General features: G+C 41.6%; 1 protein-coding gene across 2 annotated transcripts in view; it reads right to left on the bottom strand.

The window, feature by feature from the left end:
* NCOA7 (nuclear receptor coactivator 7) overlaps positions 1–23,823 on the bottom strand; it is a 74,751-nt gene that overhangs the window by 17,413 nt on the left and 33,515 nt on the right. The window contains exons 3-8 of one of the 2 annotated variants that reach the window (XM_056856515.1): positions 16,129–16,208; positions 13,211–13,318; positions 8,568–8,681; positions 7,578–7,703; positions 4,999–5,183; positions 307–1,346 (exon numbers count right to left, since the gene is read on the bottom strand). In XM_056856515.1, coding sequence (XP_056712493.1) covers positions 307–1,346; positions 4,999–5,183; positions 7,578–7,703; positions 8,568–8,681; positions 13,211–13,318; positions 16,129–16,208 — 1,653 coding nt within the window. The remainder of the gene's footprint in view (positions 1–306; positions 1,347–4,998; positions 5,184–7,577; positions 7,704–8,567; positions 8,682–13,210; positions 13,319–16,128; positions 16,209–23,823) is intronic. The other variant, XM_056856516.1, reaches the window with a different exon arrangement.

Genomic DNA, 23,823 nt, shown 5'->3' with positions numbered 1-23,823 from the left:
AGTTCCTTTTTCTCTCTCTCTCTCCTACATATTTGCACCCACAGGACTTTCCCACTTCAGTTGGGAACACAGTATTCTTTTACATGGCTAGGGAAGTGAATGTAGTTACCTGCAGGCAGTATACATCACATGTATACTGGAATATCCAAGACTCTCAAAAACCAGATCACCAGAAGTAGGGAGAGCAGTAGAGAATTATACTATTAAAATATTTATGCTAAAATTAAGTTAAAGTAAAAGGAAGATAAGTTCAGCTCTTTGAGAAACCAATGGCTATTTTTCTCATCAAGTTTAAAGGATGCCTACCTTCAATCGGCACTTGGATTCTCTGCAGCAGCCACAGCCTGATTTCAGATTTATTATCCAGATCAATTTCTTGACAACACTTTCCATCTAGATGAGAAGCCAATGAAGATGATCTCGATTCTTCATGCTCCTTTTTTTCAGGCACTGCTGAGCTAACTTCTGGCAATTGCTCTGTTCTTTCAACAGAACATGAATCAGGTCCTACCCTTTTGCCTGTAAAATCTTCATTGGTTTGGGAATGAGAAGAACTAAGTGTGAGGTCTATGCCTAATTGTTTATTATTCATCTCTTCCTTGATTTTAGCATTACATGAATCATCAGGAGGTTGTGACTCATTTTTATTGAGGTAAAATTCAATAAGCTTGTCTTTATTCAACTCCTGGTTGGCATCCATAGTTGTTTCTACCTTATTTGTTGGTGAACTGCTGCCCTTGTTTATTTCAGGCACTATATCTAGCTTCTCACACAACTCTAAATCAATGGCCTCTTTAGGGACAGCCTCATGTTTTGTCCCTGATAAATCTAAATCTGATTGCTCATAACTGCCTTTATTTGTTGCTCGTACCTGCATTTCCTCAGTCAGTTTACCATCAGTGGAAACCTCTATTGGTCCCACATCTCTACTGTCTCCTCTGCCATCAGTCCAAGATAAAGTCTCTTCCAGTTCAATAAAACCATCTTCTTCCAAAAGGGAATTATCTTTGGCTATGTCTAGATTAATCTTATGTCCAGAACATTGTTTAGTGTACTTCTCTAAAGGCACCCCTTTTGAAGGATCAGCAATGATGGAGTCCTTTGATGGGTCTAGTGACACCAAGGAAGACTTTTCAAAAGGTTTAAGAAGTTCAAAATCTGTAGGTTTCTCCTTGTCTGGAGACTTTATCAGTTTAGAATTCAAGGTGACCAAGTTGTTTACTTTTGGTTGCCTCTTCTCCTTGTTCAAGGATTTAAATTTGCTGAAAGGGTTGATGTCCTTCTCAGAGGAGAGATCTTCCCATTTACCAGGCCTGTACAGAGGACAAAGATCTTTTGGTATGTCGCTGTCACAAAAAACGGTGGATGTATATGGAGTGTTAAAAAGAGGAGGGGGAAAAAAACACAAAATGAGAACTAAAATACAAGATGGAAAAAAAGTTCAAATAAGATACACCAAAACAATATTTAAATAATAAAGTTAAACCAGCTTCATACAAAATAAAATATAACTGTAATAAATGGTTATGAAGATGAAGGAGAGGTACAACCAACGTCAGCACTGAAACACGGGTATTTTGTAGGGATTTTTAAGGGTGCAGGAAGAAAAGACAGTCTGAGTATTACGCTGCTACAAAGGGTACAACAGAACAGTCCAATTTTCCTATTTGCGGTGGATCTGAATCCACTGATGGCATACAAATCCTCAGTTTGGAAAAACAGATATATAAGAATTAAGAGATCCAAGTTTTCCAAACCATGATTCAGCTCAAAATGATTAGAAAATCATGACTTCTGGAATGCAAATATAGTTGGGGGTGTTAACACTTGGCCTCTCTGAACTGAAAGCATGTATTTATGGAACTCTGAGATTTATGATCTCAATCATGCCAAAACAATCATCATGAATAAAAGGGTGGCAAGCTGTACCACATATCACGAAGAAGAAGAGTTGGTTTTTATATGCTGACTTTCTCTACCAGTTAAGGGAGACTCAAAGCAGCTTATAATTGCCTTCTCTTCCCCTCCACACAACAGACACCCTGTGAGGTAGGTGGGGCTGAGAGTGTATGACTAGCCCAAGGTCACCCAGCTAGCTTCATCCAGTTCCAAGATTAGCATCCACCACTCATGTCATGGAGTGGGGAATCAAACCCAGTTCTCCAGATCAGAGTCCACCACTCCAAACCGCTGCTCTTAACCACTATACCACACCGGCTGTGTATATATACCCAAACTGAAAATAAATCCGAAATTAGCCATTTCGGCAATATTCGGGTTTTGGGTAGACTGAATACTAAAACCTGGGAATCTGCCCCAAGCTGAATAGACACTTCACGAAAAAGCCGAATAATTACTCAGCTTTTACGGGTTCGGCTATTCATCTTTTCTCAGATGCATGGCTCTGTGCTTTCTCCCATTTTTCTATCTTTTGACTGGTTGTTGTTAGGGCCCCAACTGCCTTTTGAGGTATGGTTCATGTAATCGGAGCCAACTTGGTATGACCAACCATCAACTTTCAGTGGGTTAATCTGGATCAAGCATAAGGGTTATTTAAAAGACAGGGCTCACCCAGTCCCAACTGGAGGAAAATACCCTCCAACTAAAAAGAACCAGCTTCTACAGCTGCTCACATTACCAGGCTTCCAAAGGAGACTTCATCACCCGTGCGGGTGAGCAATCTCCTTCAGAGAAGCCCCCTGTGGTCAAGACTTTGGCTGGCTCCAATATCACAACCCTCCCCACCATGAAAACCTGCTTTCAAAAAGAAGGTCACCCCAAGGAGAGGCTTCGTTTCCCTGCACCGTGACCATCTCTTCAAATAAGATTTTTGATGACTATAATAAAGGACTGTTCACAGGATGTCATTTGCCATCAAAAGGAATGTTTTCCGTGCCTTATTTTTCTTGCATTGAAGCCTTTTCCCTCCGTTTGGAAGCTAATTTGCATGGACATCATGCTATGCATCCCAGATATGCAGGGAGCCTCAGACTTTGAGGTGCCAGCCTGTCAATTGGCTCTTTCCGCCAGACCTTGGCAACGCTGAACTTCTGAACCTGAAAACCGGTGGACAGCTCGGCTCACAAATACTTGGAGGATGGGAGCATCCCCTTTGCTGGCCCATAAAATTGGACCCCCTGTCCCAAAGTTCACCAAACCTCGGTGACCGACTTAAGGAGAGTCCTTTGCAGCCATGCTGCAAATTTGGTGACTCTACCTCCAAAAATATCCTCACAGGAACTTTGAAAAAAATCCCCATACACTATTAATGGGTCTGAATTTTTTTGGTAAACCCAGAACAACCTGAATACCCATATTTACCAGTATGGGTATTCAGCTTATTCTGGGTTTACCCCCAAAAAAACAGGCCCAATAAACCTGAACCCGAAATTTACTGAATTGTTTTTTGCACAACCCTACATATCACTCAACCTTGTATTCATCAAATACATGAAAAAGTATTCACATCTGAAGTCCTGCTTTTTGTTTAGAGATTAATGATGAAAGAACTTCAAAGACACAGGGATTTTCTGTATTAATATAGAGCTTCCACAACTCCTGTGATTTGCATTAAAATGTTCTAATATTCTAAGTTCTCTGTGCTCTTATAAATGGTGGAATTGATTATATGAATGTAACCCGAGACTACCCTTGGGAGACCTGTGTAAGCTAGCAGGCCTGAGAGTTTCTGTAATTCTCAGAGACTTCAGACAAAATATTAACTTTGAATTTACCTTACAAAAAAACTTGAGATGGAAAACTGAACTGGAATGTTTTCTGGCTCCCATATTTAGGAGCTGTGAAACCAAAACCATTAAAACCTAGATACACTAATGGGCAAAAGGAAGTGAACCAATCCATTCAGGTATACAGGCTTCATTATAAAATTCTCATATATAACCAATATTAGGTACATACACGAGAAACCCTATTTATAAAGTGCAAACCACAGTTCTGGATTATGAAACATTTTTCTTGTTGTGTTGCATGTAATATGGCAATTTATCATTGATCACATATCCATTTATCAGCAGTTTCAATAAAGGAAGAATAAGGAATTAACTGTCACAGAAGCATAAGACTTTAGAAAATCCAAGGACATCAGGCCTAGCTATCTGCCAGTGCACAGCAGGGCTCTTCATATATCAGCTCTCCTACAGACTACCCTGTATAATTCACTGTACTGATATAATCCGCAGCACACAGTACTGAAATCTATAATCATATCCCTTTAATCAACATTTCCTGTAAACAATAAATTCAGTGCGGACACCAGCCCAGTGAAAACCAAATTCTGTGCCCATCCCTACTTTTTAAAAATTTCTTTCATAGTGTTGTCTTGCTTTCCTTTTTATCAATTCTCTGCCTTTTACTTCAAATTGAAGATGTAGGCCAATTTTTGTGTCTGTCTATGGGACAATAAAGTTCACAAATAGTAATTTTTACAACATCATTTTCATGCAACGAGGTATTTTTAAAAACAGCAGCCTCATAAAATACTCACAAGTTGCCTTATTAGAAAATTAAAAAATATAACGAGTAGGGTTACCAACCTCCAAGTGGTGACTGGAGATCTCCTGGGATTACAATTGATCTCTGGGTGAAAAAGATCAGTTCACCTGGAGAAAATGGCCTCTTTGGAAGGTGGACTATGGTATTATACCCTGCTGAGGCCCTTCCTCTACTCAATTCCCACCTTCTTCAGGCTCCACCACCAAAATCTCCAGGTATTTCCCAACCTGGAGTTGGCAATCATAATAACGAGTTTATCAGTGTGTTGCTAACCATGAATATTAATATGGCATGACTTGCACTTTATATAGGCTTTAATATCCAATCAAAATAAATTTATTAGTAGGGCCTGGATAAGATAATACACTTATCTCCTTTTTTACTTAGCTGTCCTGCTGTTTGTAGTCTCCTTCCCCTATTTTGACTGTTTTTCCTCCACATCTCACTGCTAACATGCAAACATGATCAATAAAGAACACTTCTTACGATGGCAGAGCATCTTTAATCTTCATGTGTGAGATATCGTTGTACAAAGCAATCGAAATAATCTCCTCCATTGGACAAAGGAGTCCATACTCTTCGCAGCCATTCTCAATTACCAGAGGGTCCGACTTGTGAGGATCAAACATGATGTTGTTTGGAGTGACTAACATGACCCCCCCAACCACGCCCTTGAAATAAAAAGAAATGAGCATTTAGCACATCAGAGCATTATCATATGCTCACAGAACACTCTTGTGTCTGTTACCCAGTTCTTAAATACTTTACCCTAAACTCTTTATACTCCCCTTCCCCACCCCCCCAGCAGTTAAGTTATTTTCCACTGCAGTGACCCTCAGGTCAATATTCTGTTACAAGCAACCATAGATAATGATCAGAGTGGTCAAAACAAGTTTATCTTTGACAGACAAGGCCAAAGTTATAAAGAGAGATGCAGGTGTTTATATTTCATCCCCAACGGCAATGAAACAGAGCTCCTGCTTGTTAATTAACTAGAGTTACAATATTAAGATTTTTGAGTCAACACAAACCATTTTGGCTTATCTCATGACACCTACTGGAACTAGCAATAATTCCAATTTTCAATCAAAAGCACACATAGAAACTATTTGGGAAAACGATCCACGAAGCAGTGTATGTCTGTACGTTCCTTTCACAAACATTCCATCTAGAAAGGTTAGTTTTCGGATTCAGATAAAGTCTGCACGAGTCCTGGGACAGACTATAATGCTATAATGGCTGAATTCATAAATCAGTTGAGATGTTAAATGTCTAACAAGGAAAGCATCAGCTAAAATAATTACCACTTATTAAATTAAAGCAAGATGGCACAATATGTGACCACAAAGCCGAACGCTGCCTACCTACAGTTCAAGGAGTTCTTCAGGGGATTCAGTAAGCCCTCAGTTTTTGCTGTGTAGTGGGATTGTAAAAAGAGGGTGTCGTCCTGCACTAACAAACCCCAACAAATAATGTGGGGCAGCATTGGACTTAGTGTATCATAATATGTGCTTACCTGAATGAAAGAGTCAAAATGTAAATTTCTATTCTGATTCAAACTAATTTACTCTCTGTGAACGGTTGTCAATGGGTTTTTTTAACCTTATTTTCCTACCTTCTGTCAGGAAGCAGTTTTATAAATGTTTTGCAAAAGAAAGCTCTTTATTAATGCAATTTATTGAGAAACTTATTTTATTAGAGTATCTTGAACTGGAAAGAGTGCAAGTCAGTTTGGTTAAACTAAAAATCACAATCCTTTGAATCTGCAAACTGAATTTATTAAAACATCTGCTAACCCTTTTAAAGAGTTTGCTAATAGTAATATTGTTTTTTTAATTAAATATTTTTATTAATTTTCAACAATAAATAGGGATACAGAAGGGAAAAAGAGATGGGGAGAAAAAAACCAGCAATAAATTATTAAAATAATATTTAGCGGTGTAGCGCCTAGTACTACCCCCTTACATCTTTTATTAATACAGTTATTTTTCTAGCAGGGTGGATTTAAGCTCCACCTTGAATCTACTGTGATTCTTGGAGTCTAATTGTTATTTTTTAGTTGTAATGTAATCATAGAAAGGTGTCCATTTGTCTCTATTTTGTTTTTGATTGTTTATTTGTAAAGTTTCAGTCAGTTGTGCCATTGTTATATATTCATAGGATTTATCCATCCAGATCTCTATGGTAGGGATTCTGTTTGTTTTCCATAGAGATGCTAATACTACTTTTGCCTCTGTGATTAAATATTTCAGTATATTCTGTTGGTCTTTGTCGATATTATCCGGAGTTTTACTTAATAGAAATAATTTAGGGTCATATGTTATACTTTGACCAATAATGCCTTCTAAGTTCTTATGTATTTCCTTCCGAAATTTTTGAACTAAGTCGCATGTCCACCAGCAGTGATAAAAAGTGCCCCTAGTTTTACGACATTTCCAACATAGACCAGATGTCAAATTGTTCATATTTTGAATATCACTTGGCGTAAGGTACCACCTATGTAGCATTTTCAACCAGTTTTCCTGGATCCCTTGGCATAGCGTAAATTTAAGATTTTTGCGAAATAACTGTTCCCATTCATCGATCGTTATAGTCTCGTTCAGATTCTCCATCCATTTAATTTGGCACGACATCTAATAGTAATATTGTTAAACAATACAAATTCTGTATTTGCCCTATTTAGGGATTCTAGATACCATCTTCCTTTATCCACAGCAGCCCTCTGTGACCCACCCACCCCAGACACTGCTGGGGTTAAAGAACCTCCCCATGGATTGAAAAATACCTGGCAAGAGCGGCGGCGGGGGGGGGGGGGGAAGGTCAAATAGCCACTCCTCTGCCAGCAAAAGCTAACCTGTAAGAAGAGGGACAAATGGCCATGTTGCAATCCCCTGTGCTGGGTGGCTTTGTTGTCTGTGGAGTCCTCAACAATACCTTTTTGCAAATCACAGAGGGCTGCTATGGGAAGGGGAAGGTGGGGAAAATCTGCTTCTATGAAATAATATAAAATACAATCCAGTATATGAAAGCAACTTGCTGCAAAAGAAACCATTAGAACCCTCTACCTTGCCATCTGTGAAATATCGACAATTCATTTTTAAAAATTTGACAACAGTTGGCTCATCCTCCTCAGATGTGGAAGACAGGACTCTTTGGATCGGTCTGCAAGCCTTTCTTGCCAAGTCAGCATCCTTTAAGAATAAACGTAATGCTCTTAAATTTCATATGAATTTATATTTCACATCCTTTTCATATAAAAATATGAAGTTATGCAGAAATTATACCCGTTATACAGAGCTTGTTTTCTGTCTGATGAAGAGACCTATGTGACCTGAACTACTTGCGTATCCACAACAGCAGACATTTGTAATTTACAAAATTACAGAAATCCCTCCTCCATTACCTTTTAACGTTATATCTGGAATAATGAAAGCTGGTGTCACAAGACTACTCGCCGCACTAATTGACAAAAGGTCAAAATATCAAAGTGACATGGAAAGAAGTCTCTGCTGCAGCTCCTTTCCAGAACACCACTGATAGTCCTGGAAATTAGAACAATGCTTGAGTGGGAAGGAACCACAGTGTGAATTCTTCCCATGTGATCTTGGTCTTCTGATGTTACTCGTCAACATGCAAAAGGACTGTTTCTGTAATCTCTCCCCTCGCTGCTAAAGATGACATTGAAAGGACCTACATGTGATCGATATCCAGAACTAAACTTAAATCTGTTGTGAGTGGTTCTCACTTCACAGCACTCAAATCTTGACCTATTGATTGATTGATTTATACTTTAGCTCTTAGCCCAGAAAGGGTTCTTGGGGTGGGAAGGTTTATAGGGGCTCTCTGTGTAGATCAAGCTGTTTTCTCAAGCCACTACAGATAACAGCTTTGTATGCATGGCAACAGCTGCCGGCAGAGGAAATAGCCATAAACATGTAAACTATTGTAAACATCCATTGTTTTGAGGAAATTAAACTGTAATGTCAAAGATAGTTTGACATGATTAATTACTTCACCAATGTCTAAGGACAAATAAAGCCTATGAGAGTTCTTACCAGAAGTTTATCATACTCTGCATCTGATGATGAGGGTGAAACAGGAGCACCAGGACTTGAAGAAGCCAGCTTTCCAGCAGTGGAAACAGGATCAATATATGGCACATACAGAACCTATACCAAAAGACACAAAATTAAATATGCTATAACATAAATATCATGTTATCAAAATCTATCAACCACTATGAAAATAACCACTTTAGAGAATGCGATCTTAAAGTACCAATTAAAAATACACACAAATGATAGCCGGGACTGGATTCTGTCAATGTAGACCACTTCCTTTTCATAGAAAGGTGGATGAGCAAACTGTTCCTGGAAGGGCAACAACTCCCACCTCTGTATATAAACTACCATCTAATGCAATGAGGCACTTAGATTCATGGACTGAATTTTCAGTATACTAAAAAATCAATGAGTTTTTAAAACATGCAACTGGGTGCACATTTTCATCCATATGCAAGTAGTTATCACAGGATCAGACTTGAGAGAGGTTCTTCTGACTTCATTTCAGAAAACACACATATTTGTAAAAAATACCACACTGGACTAGTCCTCCCAACAAAATGAGCATGATAAATAAACATTAAACGTGTTCCCCTGATGAGTGAACAGGATTCAGGATGATGATCAGCATAATTCATTCTAAACAGCAGTGTTTTTCAAACTCTGCTCCACAGAACCCTGGGATTCTTTAGAAGTTTATGAATGCAGCACAAGCTAACAACTTTTACATCACTTTCTACGTAATTTCTATCACAAGCAAGATTTGAATATAATCTAGTGTGCGGCTGCAGAGAGTGGGTCCTGTCAGTCACAGCTGGCGGCTCCAAGGTTTCCCCCTGCCTGAGTTCCTCCCTCTGGGCGTATGGAGCCCCTGACAGCATGAGGCGGGAAGGAGCCAGCGCACACAGAAGCCCAGGAAGTCGAAGGCGTCCTTTTCATTTGCTCCTTCGTGGGATGGCAGGCTTAAAGGCAGCAGGACAGGCAGCACTGGCGACTCTCTTCAGCGGAGCCGAGCCGGCAGCAGAAGGAGGATAGCAGTGGCCTTGTGAGGCAGATGGAAACTCCTTCACACTCCCCCCACACCTTTCCTCCGTAGCTGGTGGTTGCTTCCTGGGTCCCCCTGCGTCCTGTCTCATCCAGCTGGGGCCAGTGCCTCGTCAAGTCCCCTTCCCGCTCCCCATGCTCCGGGAGACGCAGTGGCCCTCCCCGCACCCATCTCTTTTGCTCCTTCACACATAACTCCCTGCCCTGGCTGCACTTCAGCCCTGGAGCAAGGAGCTGTGACGGGGTTCCTGCTGTCACTCAGTCCACGCACACGACAACCTCCCCTCCCCTACGCCTCCTGGCAGGAAGGCAGGGCTCCCACCTTGGCATCCCTTTCGTCCAGTATCAAGAAAAGGAACGGCAGAGCGGTTTTTAGGGGATAGCAGTCCAGATCCGGGCACTTTCCCCACTCTCTCCAGCTCCCACCTGCCCCCCCCCCTCACCCTTTTTCTGTCTCCAGCTTCAACTCTGTCCAATTTTATAGTTGTGTACCCAGAGTCTGGTGGGCTTTTCCAATCTCTCTGTGCAGGTTTAAAGGGAACTGTGTAAAATCCTCTGGTTTTCCATGCTGACAGTCCTCTAAAGCGCTCTGTTGCTCTTGTAATGAGATCCTGATTTTTCTCCTCCTTGTTTCTTTCTCTCTTTTTCCCTTGGTTGGTGCATGCGTGTGCGCAAAAGAGGGGGGGGGGAAGCTGGAGCAGCCAGAAAGAGAGCTGGCTCACTTCCTTTCCTGCATTATTCTCCAGGCGGTCTGCAGTCTGTGTATGCAGGCTTTTCCTCCCTTCTTCCCTCTCTCTGGCCACTGGTGTGCAGCATATATAAGACACGCACACATAGTAAAACAGTAACGGTAACTTCGCTTGTTCACACACACACCACAGAACTCCAAGCGGTTCCTTCTAACCTCCACTTCTTCCCGTTCTGCACTCCCAGGGAGGAGCTTCAAATAAGAGCAACAAACTTGGCTCAGCAGCAGCAGCTACTTAAATAAAAATACACATTTGAACATAGAAGCAAAGCTTTCTTCCCAAACTAGACTGAGATGAGAGGGTAGACTAAGGGAAAACATCTCCCCCCTTTCCTGTCAAAGCCCTGAGGTTCAGTTAAAGTTCCCAGCACAGAGGTATTCTGCTCTTATACTGCTGGTAAGAAGCATGGTTAAAACCCTTTCCAACTGGGTCCTTTCTGGCATCCCAATCAGAAACTAGCCGTTCGCCCACTTCAGTGACCATTAACCAATTTCTCTGCCATCCCCTCCAAAATGACAGTGCGGTGTAGTGCTTAAAAGTGTTGGACTAGAAACGGGGAGATCCAGGACCAAATGTTCTCTCTGCAATGAGCCTCCCTGGGTGACCTTGTCCTGTCATTGTCTGTCAGCTTAACCTACCTCACAGGATTGTTGTGAGGATAAAATGAAGGAGGGAGGACTACACTATTGAGGGAAACAAAGGGATAAAAATACAATAAATAAATAGCCACATAGCCAAGAAATTGCACTGGATGCCCTTGAGCCAATCATTTTCACTTTCATCCTACCTTACCTCAAAGGGTTCTTGAGAGGATAAAAATTAAGAAGGGGAGAACTATGTATGCTGGAAGAACAGAGGTGTAAAAATGTAATAAATAAACAAACAAACAAATACCAGCAATTAGAATGGAGGACAAGGAAGATCTGGGCTGAAATTTCTACTCACCCATGAAAAGTCACTGATTCACCCGGGGAAGGTCACTTCTCATAACCTGCCTCACAATATTACTTAACAGTGGAATTCTAAGGAGAGTTACACTGTTCTAAGTCTACTGAAGTTAATGAGCTCAGAAGAGTGTAACTCTGCATTGAATGTGGTGTTAGTAAGTTAAAAACAAAAACACTTCAGAATATGGCCTGCTGTCAGGCATGGCCTGAGCAAGGAATGTTGTGGTTTCTCCAGATGCCGGCCAAGGCCAGCTCTAGCCCGGCAAACAACGTGTTTAGACTGAACTCTGTGGGAACGCTGGTAGAATCCTATCTCCCTGACAGCTCCTGGGAGGGGGGTTGCCATGGCATCCCGATCTACCCCGATTTGCCCTATGCTCTTGCATATATGCCCTGTACTGTGCTTGTAGTTTTCATTAGTGTCCATTCGACTCTTAGCTTCTGTTAACCTGTGGATTTTCCAATAAATCAACTCTCTTTGGACTGCTTGTCTGTGGATGTCTGTTTATGGGATTATCATGGGACTAGAGCTCACACCTGATGAGATCTGAGTATGCTCATTCCCCTCCAAGAGGTTCAGTTAAAAGAGCACAAAGGATCTAGTTCAGTGGTATTCTGTCTGGGGCTCGCAGAGAGCTGCATTCACAGTTGCCATCAACCAAAAGAGCCACTTCCATCCCTGGAATGAGGGTTGTGCCTCAAGTCTTGCAGCATACTAATGCCTCTACTGTAATACTGTAAGAGTGTTATCGTTTTAAGCATGTTTGTATTTTAAGTAACAAATAATATCATTAATTGGCTTTGCCTGTGTCTTCTATAAAGTTTGTATCTCTGGTACTTGGCATTAAATTTTATGGTACACGTAGGGTTGCCAACTTCCAGGTAGTAGCTGGAGATCTCCTGCTATTACAACTGATCTCCAGCTCATACAGATCCATTCACCTGGAGAAAATGGCTGCTTTGGCAATTGAACTCTACGGCATTGAAATCCCTCCCCTCCCCAAACTCCGCCCTCCTCAGGCTCCACCCCAAAAACCTCCCGCCGGTGGCTAAGAGGAACCCGGGAACCCTAGGTACACGTGGCTCGGCCCGACCAAGTGACATTTATGTGACCCTGGTAACAAATGAGTTCGACACCCCTGAACTACTGGAACTGGATTGCTGGTTCCCTGCGTCACTTGCCACCCATCTACAAGAAGTCAGAAGTAGGCTTACAATTAACAGCCACAAGGTCTACAGAGTTTTAAAGATGCATTTCTTATATCTTGCATGCGAAATACTAGCAATACTAGCATGTATTCATGGAAGGCAGATAGATTTCCCCAGTGTTCTTCTTCATTCCTGTACCTTTTTATGACTCCCCAAAAGATCATTCCTAGGAATCACAGGACACATGTAGAGGGACAGTCATGTGAGTCAGTGGGCCAGAGTAAGGAGGAACAAAGAGATTAAAATCAGCTCCTGTCCTCAGCATGACTGTGCTTGCAGAAGAAGCAGCAGCACCTTATCCTTTCTTCCTTCAGCTAAAACGGTGCTGCTATTCCTTCTTGCAGGTCCTGTAACTCTGGAAGTGATTTTGCCAGGATCAGAAGGGGCTGCAAAAACAGAAAGGAACACAGGAAAACTCCATGTTCTGTGCAAGAAATGGTGAGATACACATGAGAATTCTGAAACATAATACTGGCAGTAACTGGAAGAATGTGCTTTGGACAGCAGGGAGAACAATGCATCTACAGACTTTTGGCATGAAAATGCAAATCAAAAATCACTACCTGCCTCCATGCACTTATTATCACTTCTATCATTGTGGTAATTTCAAAATTATTTCAGAATGGAAGTGTTCTATGATCACATATCTAAGCTTTAGCAACTGGGGATTTAGTCTGGATATAATTACCTGGCCTGGAACAATAGTGTGCGTGAAAAGTTTATTGAGTTCCACAAGTTTATTTGGAGTGATGTTAAACTTCAGGGCAATGCTGTTTAGGGTGTCTTGGCTTCCAGCCTGAAAAAAAAGATTAAATTTTAAATGTGTTGTGATCACACATCAAGCTCCAAAACACAAGTAATCAGCACAAAAGACAGCTATTCACATTTCTTATTTCTAACACTGTAACACAATTTCGTAAAAATAATTATATAAATACAGTAAATCAGAAAGAAGAAACTACCAAAATATCTTTTAACAAATTTCACTATGACAAATTTTCAAATGAAAATGTACAAATTGCAATCTTGTTGCCGTTTCCTTCTATCTATAATTTTGTATTTTCTGAGACTGGTCTGTATTGTTTCGTTATAGTTATACATTAACTGGTAGCTTAAGAACAAGAAATAAAATCTACTTTCAGAAAACTGTTTCATTGTCTACCTTAAAATTTAAAGCAGAATCAATTTTCTAAGCACACTTTTTGGTTTGTTCTATCCCACTGTACATTAAAGCATATAACCAACATCAGAATAGGATGCCACTGCTATTCCAGTTCAATAACAGAATGGCTTTTGATATCTGGGAGCCACCAAACATACAGCAAGCATGCCTGCACATACAAGTCTCTTATCTGTACAAGTCTCTTATCTGTACAAGTCTCTTATCTTTACACAAGGATCAGTGGAAAACACTCCCACATTTTGATTCCAGATTGGAAGGGAGGAGCTGATGGTAGGAATCTGAGTGAAAACAAAACCCTAATTGTGTGGCAAGTCCAATAGGCTCTCTGCTTACAAAATACAAGGATATACAAAGCAAGTATACAGAGCAAGCTAATTTCTCTCTAATATAATTAACCCCTTTATAATCATACTAAGGAGCATGTACAATGGCTTAGATTATGTTTCCCCACTTTTTTCTCATCTTGTGTCTGTTAACTTAAGAGGATAAGCCTGTTAACTTAAGATGATAAGCCTGCTGTCTTTTAGTGAAGAGAACAAATTGAGGGTCATGGTGGATAGCGCAATAAAAACGTCAATGCATTGTGCATCAGCAGCAGTAAAAAAAGACAAATTTCATGCTGAGGATGGTTAGAAGGGAGACTGAAAATCAAATGGCTGGCGTTGTAATATGTGGCACAGCCACATTCGAAGTAGCGTGTACAGTTCTAATCACCCTGTCTCATGAAGGATATCACAGAACTTGAAAAGTATGGAAATGGGCAGCCAAAGTGAGCCAGGGCCTGGAGTGCCTTCCTGATTAGGAAAAACAAAACCCTTAGACATTGGTCATTTATGCTTGGTGCTTCCTCAGCGGCTAATTTTTACTTATTCATGATTTCCCCCTGTCCTATTGTAGGGCCTCAGTAGTTGCTTCGTGTCCACTGCACCCTTGCTTCATATTTCTTGGGACCTGTGTTATCGCGATTTTAACATTTGCCTTAAACCCAAAGTGAAGGCAAAATCGTGAATAGTCCTTACGGCGGTCTTTCTCTGTCCTGCCTCTTCGGGCCCCATTCTCCTTCCTCATCCCACTCCTCCTTCCGCCCGCCCGCCTCCCTCCAACTCCCTGCCACACCCACCGTACACCATTTTTTGGGGAGTTTAAGCTTTTTTGGGAGATTCCCTGTCGCATTTTAGCCCATAGCCGCGGATCGATGTAGACCTTTTCTTTTTTTTGTTTTAAAATACTAAAATAGTGATAAAATGATTGCATGATAATAAAAAAAAATAACCAAATAAATTTGTGTCATTCCTGTTGTATTTGCAAAGCTGCAAAAATAGGGTGGTTCCCCCCCTCCACTCCCCTTTAAAAATCTGCTCCCCCCTCCCAATTGCCCACTGTATTGCTGACTGTTTTACAAGCAGCACAGGAAGGCTGAGAGAGAGCATGGAAGGAAGAGGTCCTTTGCTTGCAAGAGAGGAGATCCCAATGTGCTGGGGTAGGGAAGGGAAATTTCCAAAATCTCCCTGCTGGCTAGATGGGGAGGATGGGGGTGGTGATGTAGCAGAAGAGTGAACGGTCGGGGGAAGGAAGCTGTCGGGGCTTGTTTGCTGGGAGCCGTGAGCTGCATGACATTGCCTAGCCGATTCATCTGGCTAACAAACAAGGGGTGGGTGGGCAGAGAGGAGCTGCAAGCAGGGCTTCCACCGCGAGAGCAGCTGGCAGGGAAGTGCTAGACTCAGCCTGCCCCTAGAGACTCTCAGATAAGTTTTTTTAATCTATTTCTTGATTTATCGCTAATGCAAGATGACATCAGCTACCACTTCTCCCCTGAATCAGAAGCTCTGCATTTTCGTTGGGGATGCATAATTGACTCCTGGGATTTCTTCCGGGCAAGAAGCCCCAATGCATACCATTTTTAGAATTCAGATCAGAAAACTGGATCTGCTGAGCGGCAAACCCAACACAAATTTATCAGGGGACATCCGTCCCTTCTCTTCCACCCTTGTGAGGTGATACCAGGAGAAATTTCTGGGCCATAGAGATTAGAGGCTAGCGCCGATAAGCCCGCCTGTGGAAGCGCAGTCTGGGCACTGCCTGTTGGAGGAAACTTGATTGACTACTCATTTGTCTGTGAGCTGATGGCTCAGCCATTCCACCTGTACTATGGGCTATCCCTGTGTATGTTCTGTGAGAAGGAACAGGTGTCCTAGACACTGGCATGTTTGCCCCTGCACTGGCATAGGTGCCTCCTTATTCTGTGATAAGGCAACACCTATGCCGGTGTAGGGTTACACTGGCTCCTAAGGAGCTTCAGCCCCCCTCTTCAGGAATGGGCTTAAAGTGAGAATGTCATTTAAATGGCATCTGAGAATTACACAGCTGACATGGCATTCCCCCCAAATTAATGTACCAATGAGTTCTGTGCAACCAGTTCTTACCGTATATTCTGTTGTACCATGGGGTTTCTGAGAGACCATTTTCTTTTCTTTCTTCTCATTGGTTTTGGTTTGATTGTTATCTGAACAAGAAATCAGGAGATCAGTTACTCAAGTTGAACATTTAAACTACTAATGCACATACCTTACTACTAAAGAGACATTAAATAATTATATTTAAATAATATATTTATTATTTAAATATGTTAAATAATATAGTCTCAGTAGCAGCCATATGAAACTAAAAATTAATTCACAAAGAAAAGCTTGTATATAATAGTCTATGGGGAAATACTTCTCCAACTGGACTACTTCCATCTCTGATCTTTCCCACTTTGTACTAAAATGAAATCCAATTTTATCAACACAACCTGGAATTAAGAAGTATAACCATGCTAAGTAGCCAGAATAATAGATGAATGGCATTATCAGCTTTGTGAGTTGTTACAATTGTCTGTAATCCAATTCAAGTTCAATATTTTAAAGGGGCCTTATGATCACAACATTAAAAGAATTAATGGTACCTCCATTGCTCTTACAGATGGCAAGCACAGAAACCACGTTGTTACTCTGTCCAGTATTGTTTTCATTATATGATACAGCCATGAACACCACTGAAAACATTAAAGCTGACTATGAAACTCTTGGGAGGAAGCTGAAGGGAATGGGGCCCCCGTCCTGTCAGAGGAAGGGGAATGCGACGGGAACAAAAGATAATGGAAGTGAACCACTGGCTGTATTGGTGGTGCCGGCAGGAGTAATTTGTATTCTGGGATCACAAGCTAGGTTTTCTGGATTATGACCTACTAGAGCACGATAGAATTCACCTTTCAAGGTCGGGGAAGAATTTTTTGGAAGGAACCTGGAGAGATTCATCAGGAAAACAAGAAAAAAGAACTTGAGCTTCTATTGCAGTCAGAACGATATGATTTAATAGGCATTACAGAGACTTGGGATTATTCCCATGACTGGAATGTAGTAGTGAATGGATATGAGTTGTTCAAGAAAAACCGAAAAGGTTGAAGAGGTGGCAGAGAGGCGCTGTATGTGAGGAGAGGGTCTGCGTGTCAAGAAATACCAGAGGATGCGGGTGACAGCCCAGTGGAAAGTATCTGGGTAAGGATAAGGGAAGGAAGGACAAACAGTATTGTGGCTGAAGTCTGCTACAGACCTCCTGACCAGGGTGAGGAGGTGGATGCTGCCCTCCTTGAGCAGTTGGCAGGGTATCCAAGCAACATGACCTTGTAGTTATGAGTGATTTCAACTTCCCTGATGTGTGCTGGGAGACAAACTCTGCAAAGCGACCCCAGTCACACAAGTTCGTCACCTGCCTGGCCAACAACTTCTGTCATCAAATGATAGAGATAGCTATGAGGGGCTCAGCCATACTTGACTTAATATTGATCAACAGACAAAAGAGATGGTAGATGAAGTGATGGTGGGGGGACCTTAGGGGAAAGTGACCACATCCTTCTAGAATTCCTTTTGCTGTGGGGGACCAAGGAAGTTCGTAGCCACATGTGTCTGTTAGATTTTGGTAGGGCAGATTTTAGCAAACTCAGAGGCATGATGAGAATCATTCCACGGGCAAGACTGCTGGAAGGGAAAGGAGCAAGTGAAGGGTGGGCTCTCCTAAAACAAAAGTTCTTGCAAGCTCAAGCCCTCACTATTCCAACAAGAAGGAAACATGGTAGAGGATCCAAGAAACCAATGTGGATGAACAGAGAACTCCATGATGAGCTAAGGGAGAAAAAGGAAATGTTCAAGAAACGGAGGCAAGGAAATACCTCTAAAGAAGAGTATCTGTGGGTTGCTAGGCACTGTGGGTTGCTAGGCACTGTAGGTCAGCCATCAGAGAGGCCAAAACTACTGTGAGCTGATACTGGCCAGGGAGGCTTGCTACAATGAGAAAAGTTTCTTCAGATATGTGAAGAGCAAATGCAAGGGAAAAGAGGCCATAGGCCCATTGTTGGGTGAAAATGGAGAAACTCTGACAGAAGACAGAGAGAAAGTAGCAAGGCTCAATGCCTATTTTGCCTCCTTTTTCTCCCTGAAAAAGAGAACGGGCTCATCTAGAGATGACAGTAGACAAGCCACAGCTGAGGGTTGACATGAACAGAGAGGTAGTTGAGAAACACCTGGATGTACTGGATGAGTACAAATCCCCTGGGCCGAGAGTGCTCAAAGAACTTTGTAGAGAGCTTATAGAGCCTTTGTCCATCATCTTGCAGACCTCTTGGAGGACAGGAGATGTGCCACAAGATTGGAGGAGGGTGAACGTTCTCCCAATTTTCAAAAAAGGGAGGAAGGATGACCCAGGAAACTACAGGCCAGTCAGATTCAGATTCATTTATTAATACAGCAAATGCTATTAAAAACATTCATATCAGTTACAGAATTAAAATTGGAGAATATACAATAACTAAAACTATAGGATATACGATTCATAGACAGTTTATACAATTTAAACAGACCTCGAATTAATAAAACATTTTCCATTTTAAGCTAAATTACCAAGCCCCAGCTTTGTCTGATGGATCTTCTATATTGCGGCACAGAATTTAGCTACTTGCTTCACCCTCTGGTCTGAACCTTCCCATAGGAGACTCCTCAAGCCTCCCTTCCTCAGAGCTATCCTTTATTAGATTAGGAGAGGGGAAATTAGCTTGGACTTCCTGATAGAAAGATCACCTGAAAGTAGATTCAACTTCACTCGACTTGCAGGGACATCCCAATTCTGATCTTGGTAATCTGCTAAATCAGCTTTCTAGGATCGCCGAGGGAAGGGCAGAACTCCTAGCAAGCGAAAAAGCCCTTCCTTGTTTGTTCGTTTCCAGATATGAAAGATATTCTGCTGGTGCTAGCACATACGTATTGTTGTCTGGGGCCAAAAACGCCAGAGAATTCACAAGCTCATTTTGAGGTTCAGTGTCAAAAAGCTTTTGCCTGATTAACTGCTTTGCTTGATCAATGTTAAGCTCTAACAGAGAGTGGGTGGAAAATCCTAGGCTTGTGATTCTTTCATTCTGTTGCCACCATCTGGGTTTAAAATCATCACCAAGGAGCAAAGGCAGAAGTTGCACCAAGTACTTTCAGCCAAAGATTAATGGAGGAAAGAAAGATCCTAGCCTCTGTCTTTAACATCCCAGTCTCCAGGCGTACCCAAGAGTTCGAGACGCATGGTGGTACTTGAAGTATTGCTCTAAGGAATTTGGCTTGGACCTGCTCTAGCGGGGCACAGCTGGACCTAGAAGAACCCAATAAGATTCCATATAGCATTTGGGTTAAAGACTTTGCCTTGAACAATCTTAGGGCAGTTGGAATAAAATAGGCTCCCCTCGTGCGGTAAAAATTTATTACATTGTAGGATGATCTTTCAGCTACATTTGCTGCCTGCCTGTGGTGCTCGTTTTTAGTCCGTTCGATTGGAAAGTCACCCCTAGGTATCTGATGGACTTTTACCTGTTCAATTCTTTTCCCCTTATATACCAGGCCCTGTTTTTACGATATTTACCAAAAGCGATCACCTTAGTTTTTCTGTTGTTTATTACAAGAGATTCCCTGGTACAGTACTCAGCTAAGCTGGCTAGAGCTCTTCTCATGCCCACTGGGGTCCTTGAAAGGATTACCACATCATCTGCGTATAGGAGAAGTGGAGTGCTTTGCTGGGTCAGTTTAAGTGGATGGAAGGCATCAGAATTCATACTGTCTGCCAGGTTGTTGATGTAAAAAATGAAAAGCATAAGAGCCAGCAAGCAGTCTTGCCTGACTCCCTTGAATGTTTAAATGGCTTCAGTGAGCTGCCCATTTCTATTGCATCTTGTTTTTATTGCTGTCTGTTCATGTAGAGCACAAATTAGGAAGAGGAGCCTCTTATCAGTGGTGGTTGTTTCAAGTTTTGCCCACAGCAGGGACCTCGAGATGGAATCGAAAGCTGCCTTAAGTTTGTCCATAAGATGTCTGGCATACTGGTTGCCCATCATACTTAAGAGACTAATCGGCCTGTAGTTTGCAGGGTTGTCTCTCCTCCCTTTTTAAAAGAATGGTACAACCACCGCCATCCCCCAATCTTTGGGAATGAAGCCATTAGCATAAATGAATGTAAATAAGGCTGCCAAGAAAGGGGCCCACAAATCTACCTGATCTTTAATGCACTCGGGAAATTCCATCCTCTCCTGGATCCTTCCCCTTCCTTAAACGTCCTATATGAGCTCGAATCTCTGCTGGGGAGACAGGTGGCCACTCTGGCAAGTCTTCTAAGGCCGCTGCTTGTGTAGCCAGCAGCTGTTTCTTCCCCTGTACATGCCCCAGAGGTATGAGACCCATTTACTTGCTGGAATAACAGCATCAGTCGCTATACGGTTAGATGTCAGATGCCAAAAAGGTGAGGTGTTATTTTCTTTGGCCACTTGGATAAGTATTCTCCATTGTTTTCTTATAGGACCTTTCTTTTTTGGGGGTATTAGTTGTTTAAAAATCTTTTTCTGGTTCTTCAGGGTGTTTTGCACTTCGCTTTTTAAACGCACCGGAGCAGTCATAAAGTTCCTATAAACCTCCCCTAGGGCCCTTTTTGCTACTACACAGTCTCTATCGAACCATGGTTTAGATGTTATACTATTTTTATCTTTTTCCCCACAGCAGGACTAAACAGGAGGGATCTTAACCTGTGGATAAAATTTTCATAGATAGATAGCAAAGTTTGGCTTACTGAGGGGTCAAGAAACCCCAAACAGAGCTATTGGAGATCTTGCTTGTCCAGGAAAGCTTTCAGGCTATCCTGGAGTCTGACGGTCCATCTAGCTCTGCAACCTGCCTGGAAGACATCAAAAAGTGTTTTCTAGAAAGCAATTGGGGTAATATGGTACACGAGGGGAAGATGGTCTCCCTCTATATAGGGCAGAATCTGGAAGTTTTTCACCTCCCCCAGCAGCCATGAGCATACTACGATGTAATCTATAGTGCTGGCCCTAGAGCCAGACACAAAAGTAAAGACTCCTGGGTGGTCACTTATTGATGTGTCATTTAGTACAGGCCAGTCAGTTTGACCACTATCCCAGGGAAGATACTGGAGCAGATATTAAAGAGATCAATAGGTGAGCATCTGAAAGTCAACTTGGTGATCCAGAGAAGTGAGCATGGATTTGTCCCCAACAGGTCCTGTCAGACCAACCTTGTTTCCTTCTTTGATCAAGTGACCAGCTTTCTGGATCGAAGGAATGAGGTTGATGTTGTTTATCTGGATTTTAGTAAGGCTTTTGACAAGGTTCCCCATGATGTTTTGATAGGTAAACTACAGGACTGTGGAGTGGACCCTAGGATAGTTAGGTAGATAGAGAACTGGTTGCAGAACCGAACTCAAAGAGTAGTTGTCAATGGGATTTCATCTGAACGGAGAGAGGAGGTGTAGGGGACACATTATTGCTCTCTTTAAGTATTTGAAGAGCTGTCACTTAGAGGAGGGCAGGAGTTCCTGTTGGCAGCAGAGAATAGGACTCACAATAATGGGTTTAAATTGCGGGCGGAGAAGTACCGGCTGCATATTAGGAATTTTATTTTTACAGTAAGAGTTGTTTGACAGTGGAATCCATTAGCTAGGGAGGTGGTGAGCTCCCCCTCACTGGCAGTGTTTAAGCAGAGGCTGGAAAAGCACTTGTCAGGGATGCTCTAGGCTGATCCTGCATTAAGCAGGGGGTTGGACTAGATGTCCTAAATGACCCCTTCCAACTCTATGATTCTATTATTCAAGTACTCTCTCACGGAGATATCTGTGAAATAGATGTTGTCCCATTGGCAATTTTGTGAATCTGGAATCCAATGGAAGGACACGAGATATAATATTAATATTATGACAAACGTAACACATCCTAGGAAATCTATGGTTAGCATATCTCCCCTTTAAAAAAAACACAAAAAACCTAAAGCAGACAGTCAGGACCCTCTAGATCAGAGACATGGAGACATGGAGGAGGTGGTTAATCTTCATCCCACACTGCCATTTTCCTTATCTCAATGTCCTGCTATTTACCCTGTCAGAGAAAACATACCAGTGCCATATTGGCACCAGTATGTTTACTCTCATTTGGAAACAGTATATAGAGAGGAGGGGTTTGTATTTATTGACATTTCAAAAGCAGCATCTAGAAGATTTCTGGCTTTTGACCCTTTGGTTATTACTATCAAGGATAATGGAATAAGGAAAACAAAATCACAGAACACAATTTAGTCTAAATTTGTCTTTATGAAGATGACGTAGTTCTACCTATAAAGCAACAAGTCTCAGTTATAGAAGTGGTCAACCTATTATACACATTTGGGGTGATAGGTTATGAAGTAAATTTATCTACATCAGAATGGAATGGATTTAATATGTCAATGTCAATCAAGAACAGCATAGTTCAGATCTGTTCTATGTCATGGAGTGATCAACCAGTTTGATATTTCTGTATATGAATGCTACAAGATCTTGATGTTTTGGTTGAATGTAATCATAATAAATTATTCAAAGAAGAGAAAAAAGAGCTGATGGTTTGGCAAACATTGCCAATCTCTTGGTTGAGAAGAATCTACTCTAAAAATGAATGAATTACTCTACTTTTTTTGGTCATTAATAAATCTCTTGAGTAAAGCAACCTGTCCTTGCATCCTAACAAAATTAATTAAGAAATGTATTTGGGCAACAAAGCCCCGAGGGTTGAAACAATGGTGAATCCTATTAATAAAAGTGATTTGGGAGTGCCTAATCTAAAATTCCATAATATGTGTTAAGTGCTGTCAAGTTGCTTCTGACTTATGGCAACCCTATGAATTAATATCCTCCAAAATGTCCTATTGTTAACAGCCTTGCTTAGGTCTTGCAAACTGTGGGCCGTGGCTTCCTTGATTGAGTCAATCTATCTCAGGTTGGGTCTTCCTCTTTTCCTGCTGCCTTAAACTTTTCCTTGCATTACTGTATTTTCCAGTAAATGCCTCTTTTTCGCTGGGTATTAGATGGCTTTGAGGTTGACCAAGTCAAGGAGTTTGTTTACCTTGGCATTCTGTTTTCCCATAACCTAAATTGGAATGCCCATCAAAAAGCAGTGTCCAACAAAATTAAACCTGGGGTTGGTTTTATTGCCAATTTTTTTCACACCAAAGGTGGCAAATATATTCCAGGGGCTATTCAGGTTTTTAACCTGAAAATTACCCCAATTATCCTCTTTAGTGTTGCCATCTGGATTACAGTCATCAATGAATCTATAGATCGTCCACTGCTTGAGTTCTTACGAAAACTCCTAAATGCCCTAGATGTGTTGCTGGCATTACTCTTCGTTCCAAGTTTGGCCAAATGTCACTTGAAGCTAGGGCGTGGTTGGCCGCCTTTAAACTACACCTTAAACTGTGCTATAGCACTGTGGGGTTCCTAGCTTCTCTGAAGCATGACCCTTTCAAATCCTCATGTCAAAAAATCTTAGATGAGAAACTGGCGTTGTTGGGCTTCTTGCAGGATATGTTATCAGATCTTGGGAAAACTGAAGCTTTTGCCAAAATTAAAAAGCGCATTAAAGAGCTCGATTATAACAGCACTACTTTTCGTGCTCGTCGCGTCTGTTCATCCCAGTTCTTCGGAATACCCCCTCCACGTGGTCTGCCTGCCTATACATATTATCTGACAACTCCTCGTCTCTGTAGAGCTTTTTGCTTGGCTAGATTGAATGCTAA

This window comes from Euleptes europaea, chromosome 10 (assembly GCF_029931775.1).
Source record: "Euleptes europaea isolate rEulEur1 chromosome 10, rEulEur1.hap1, whole genome shotgun sequence".
In the NCBI taxonomy this organism is placed as follows: domain Eukaryota; kingdom Metazoa; phylum Chordata; class Lepidosauria; order Squamata; family Sphaerodactylidae; genus Euleptes; species Euleptes europaea.
Note: the sequence above shows the minus strand (reverse complement) of the source record. Positions and strands in the feature narration are given on the sequence as shown.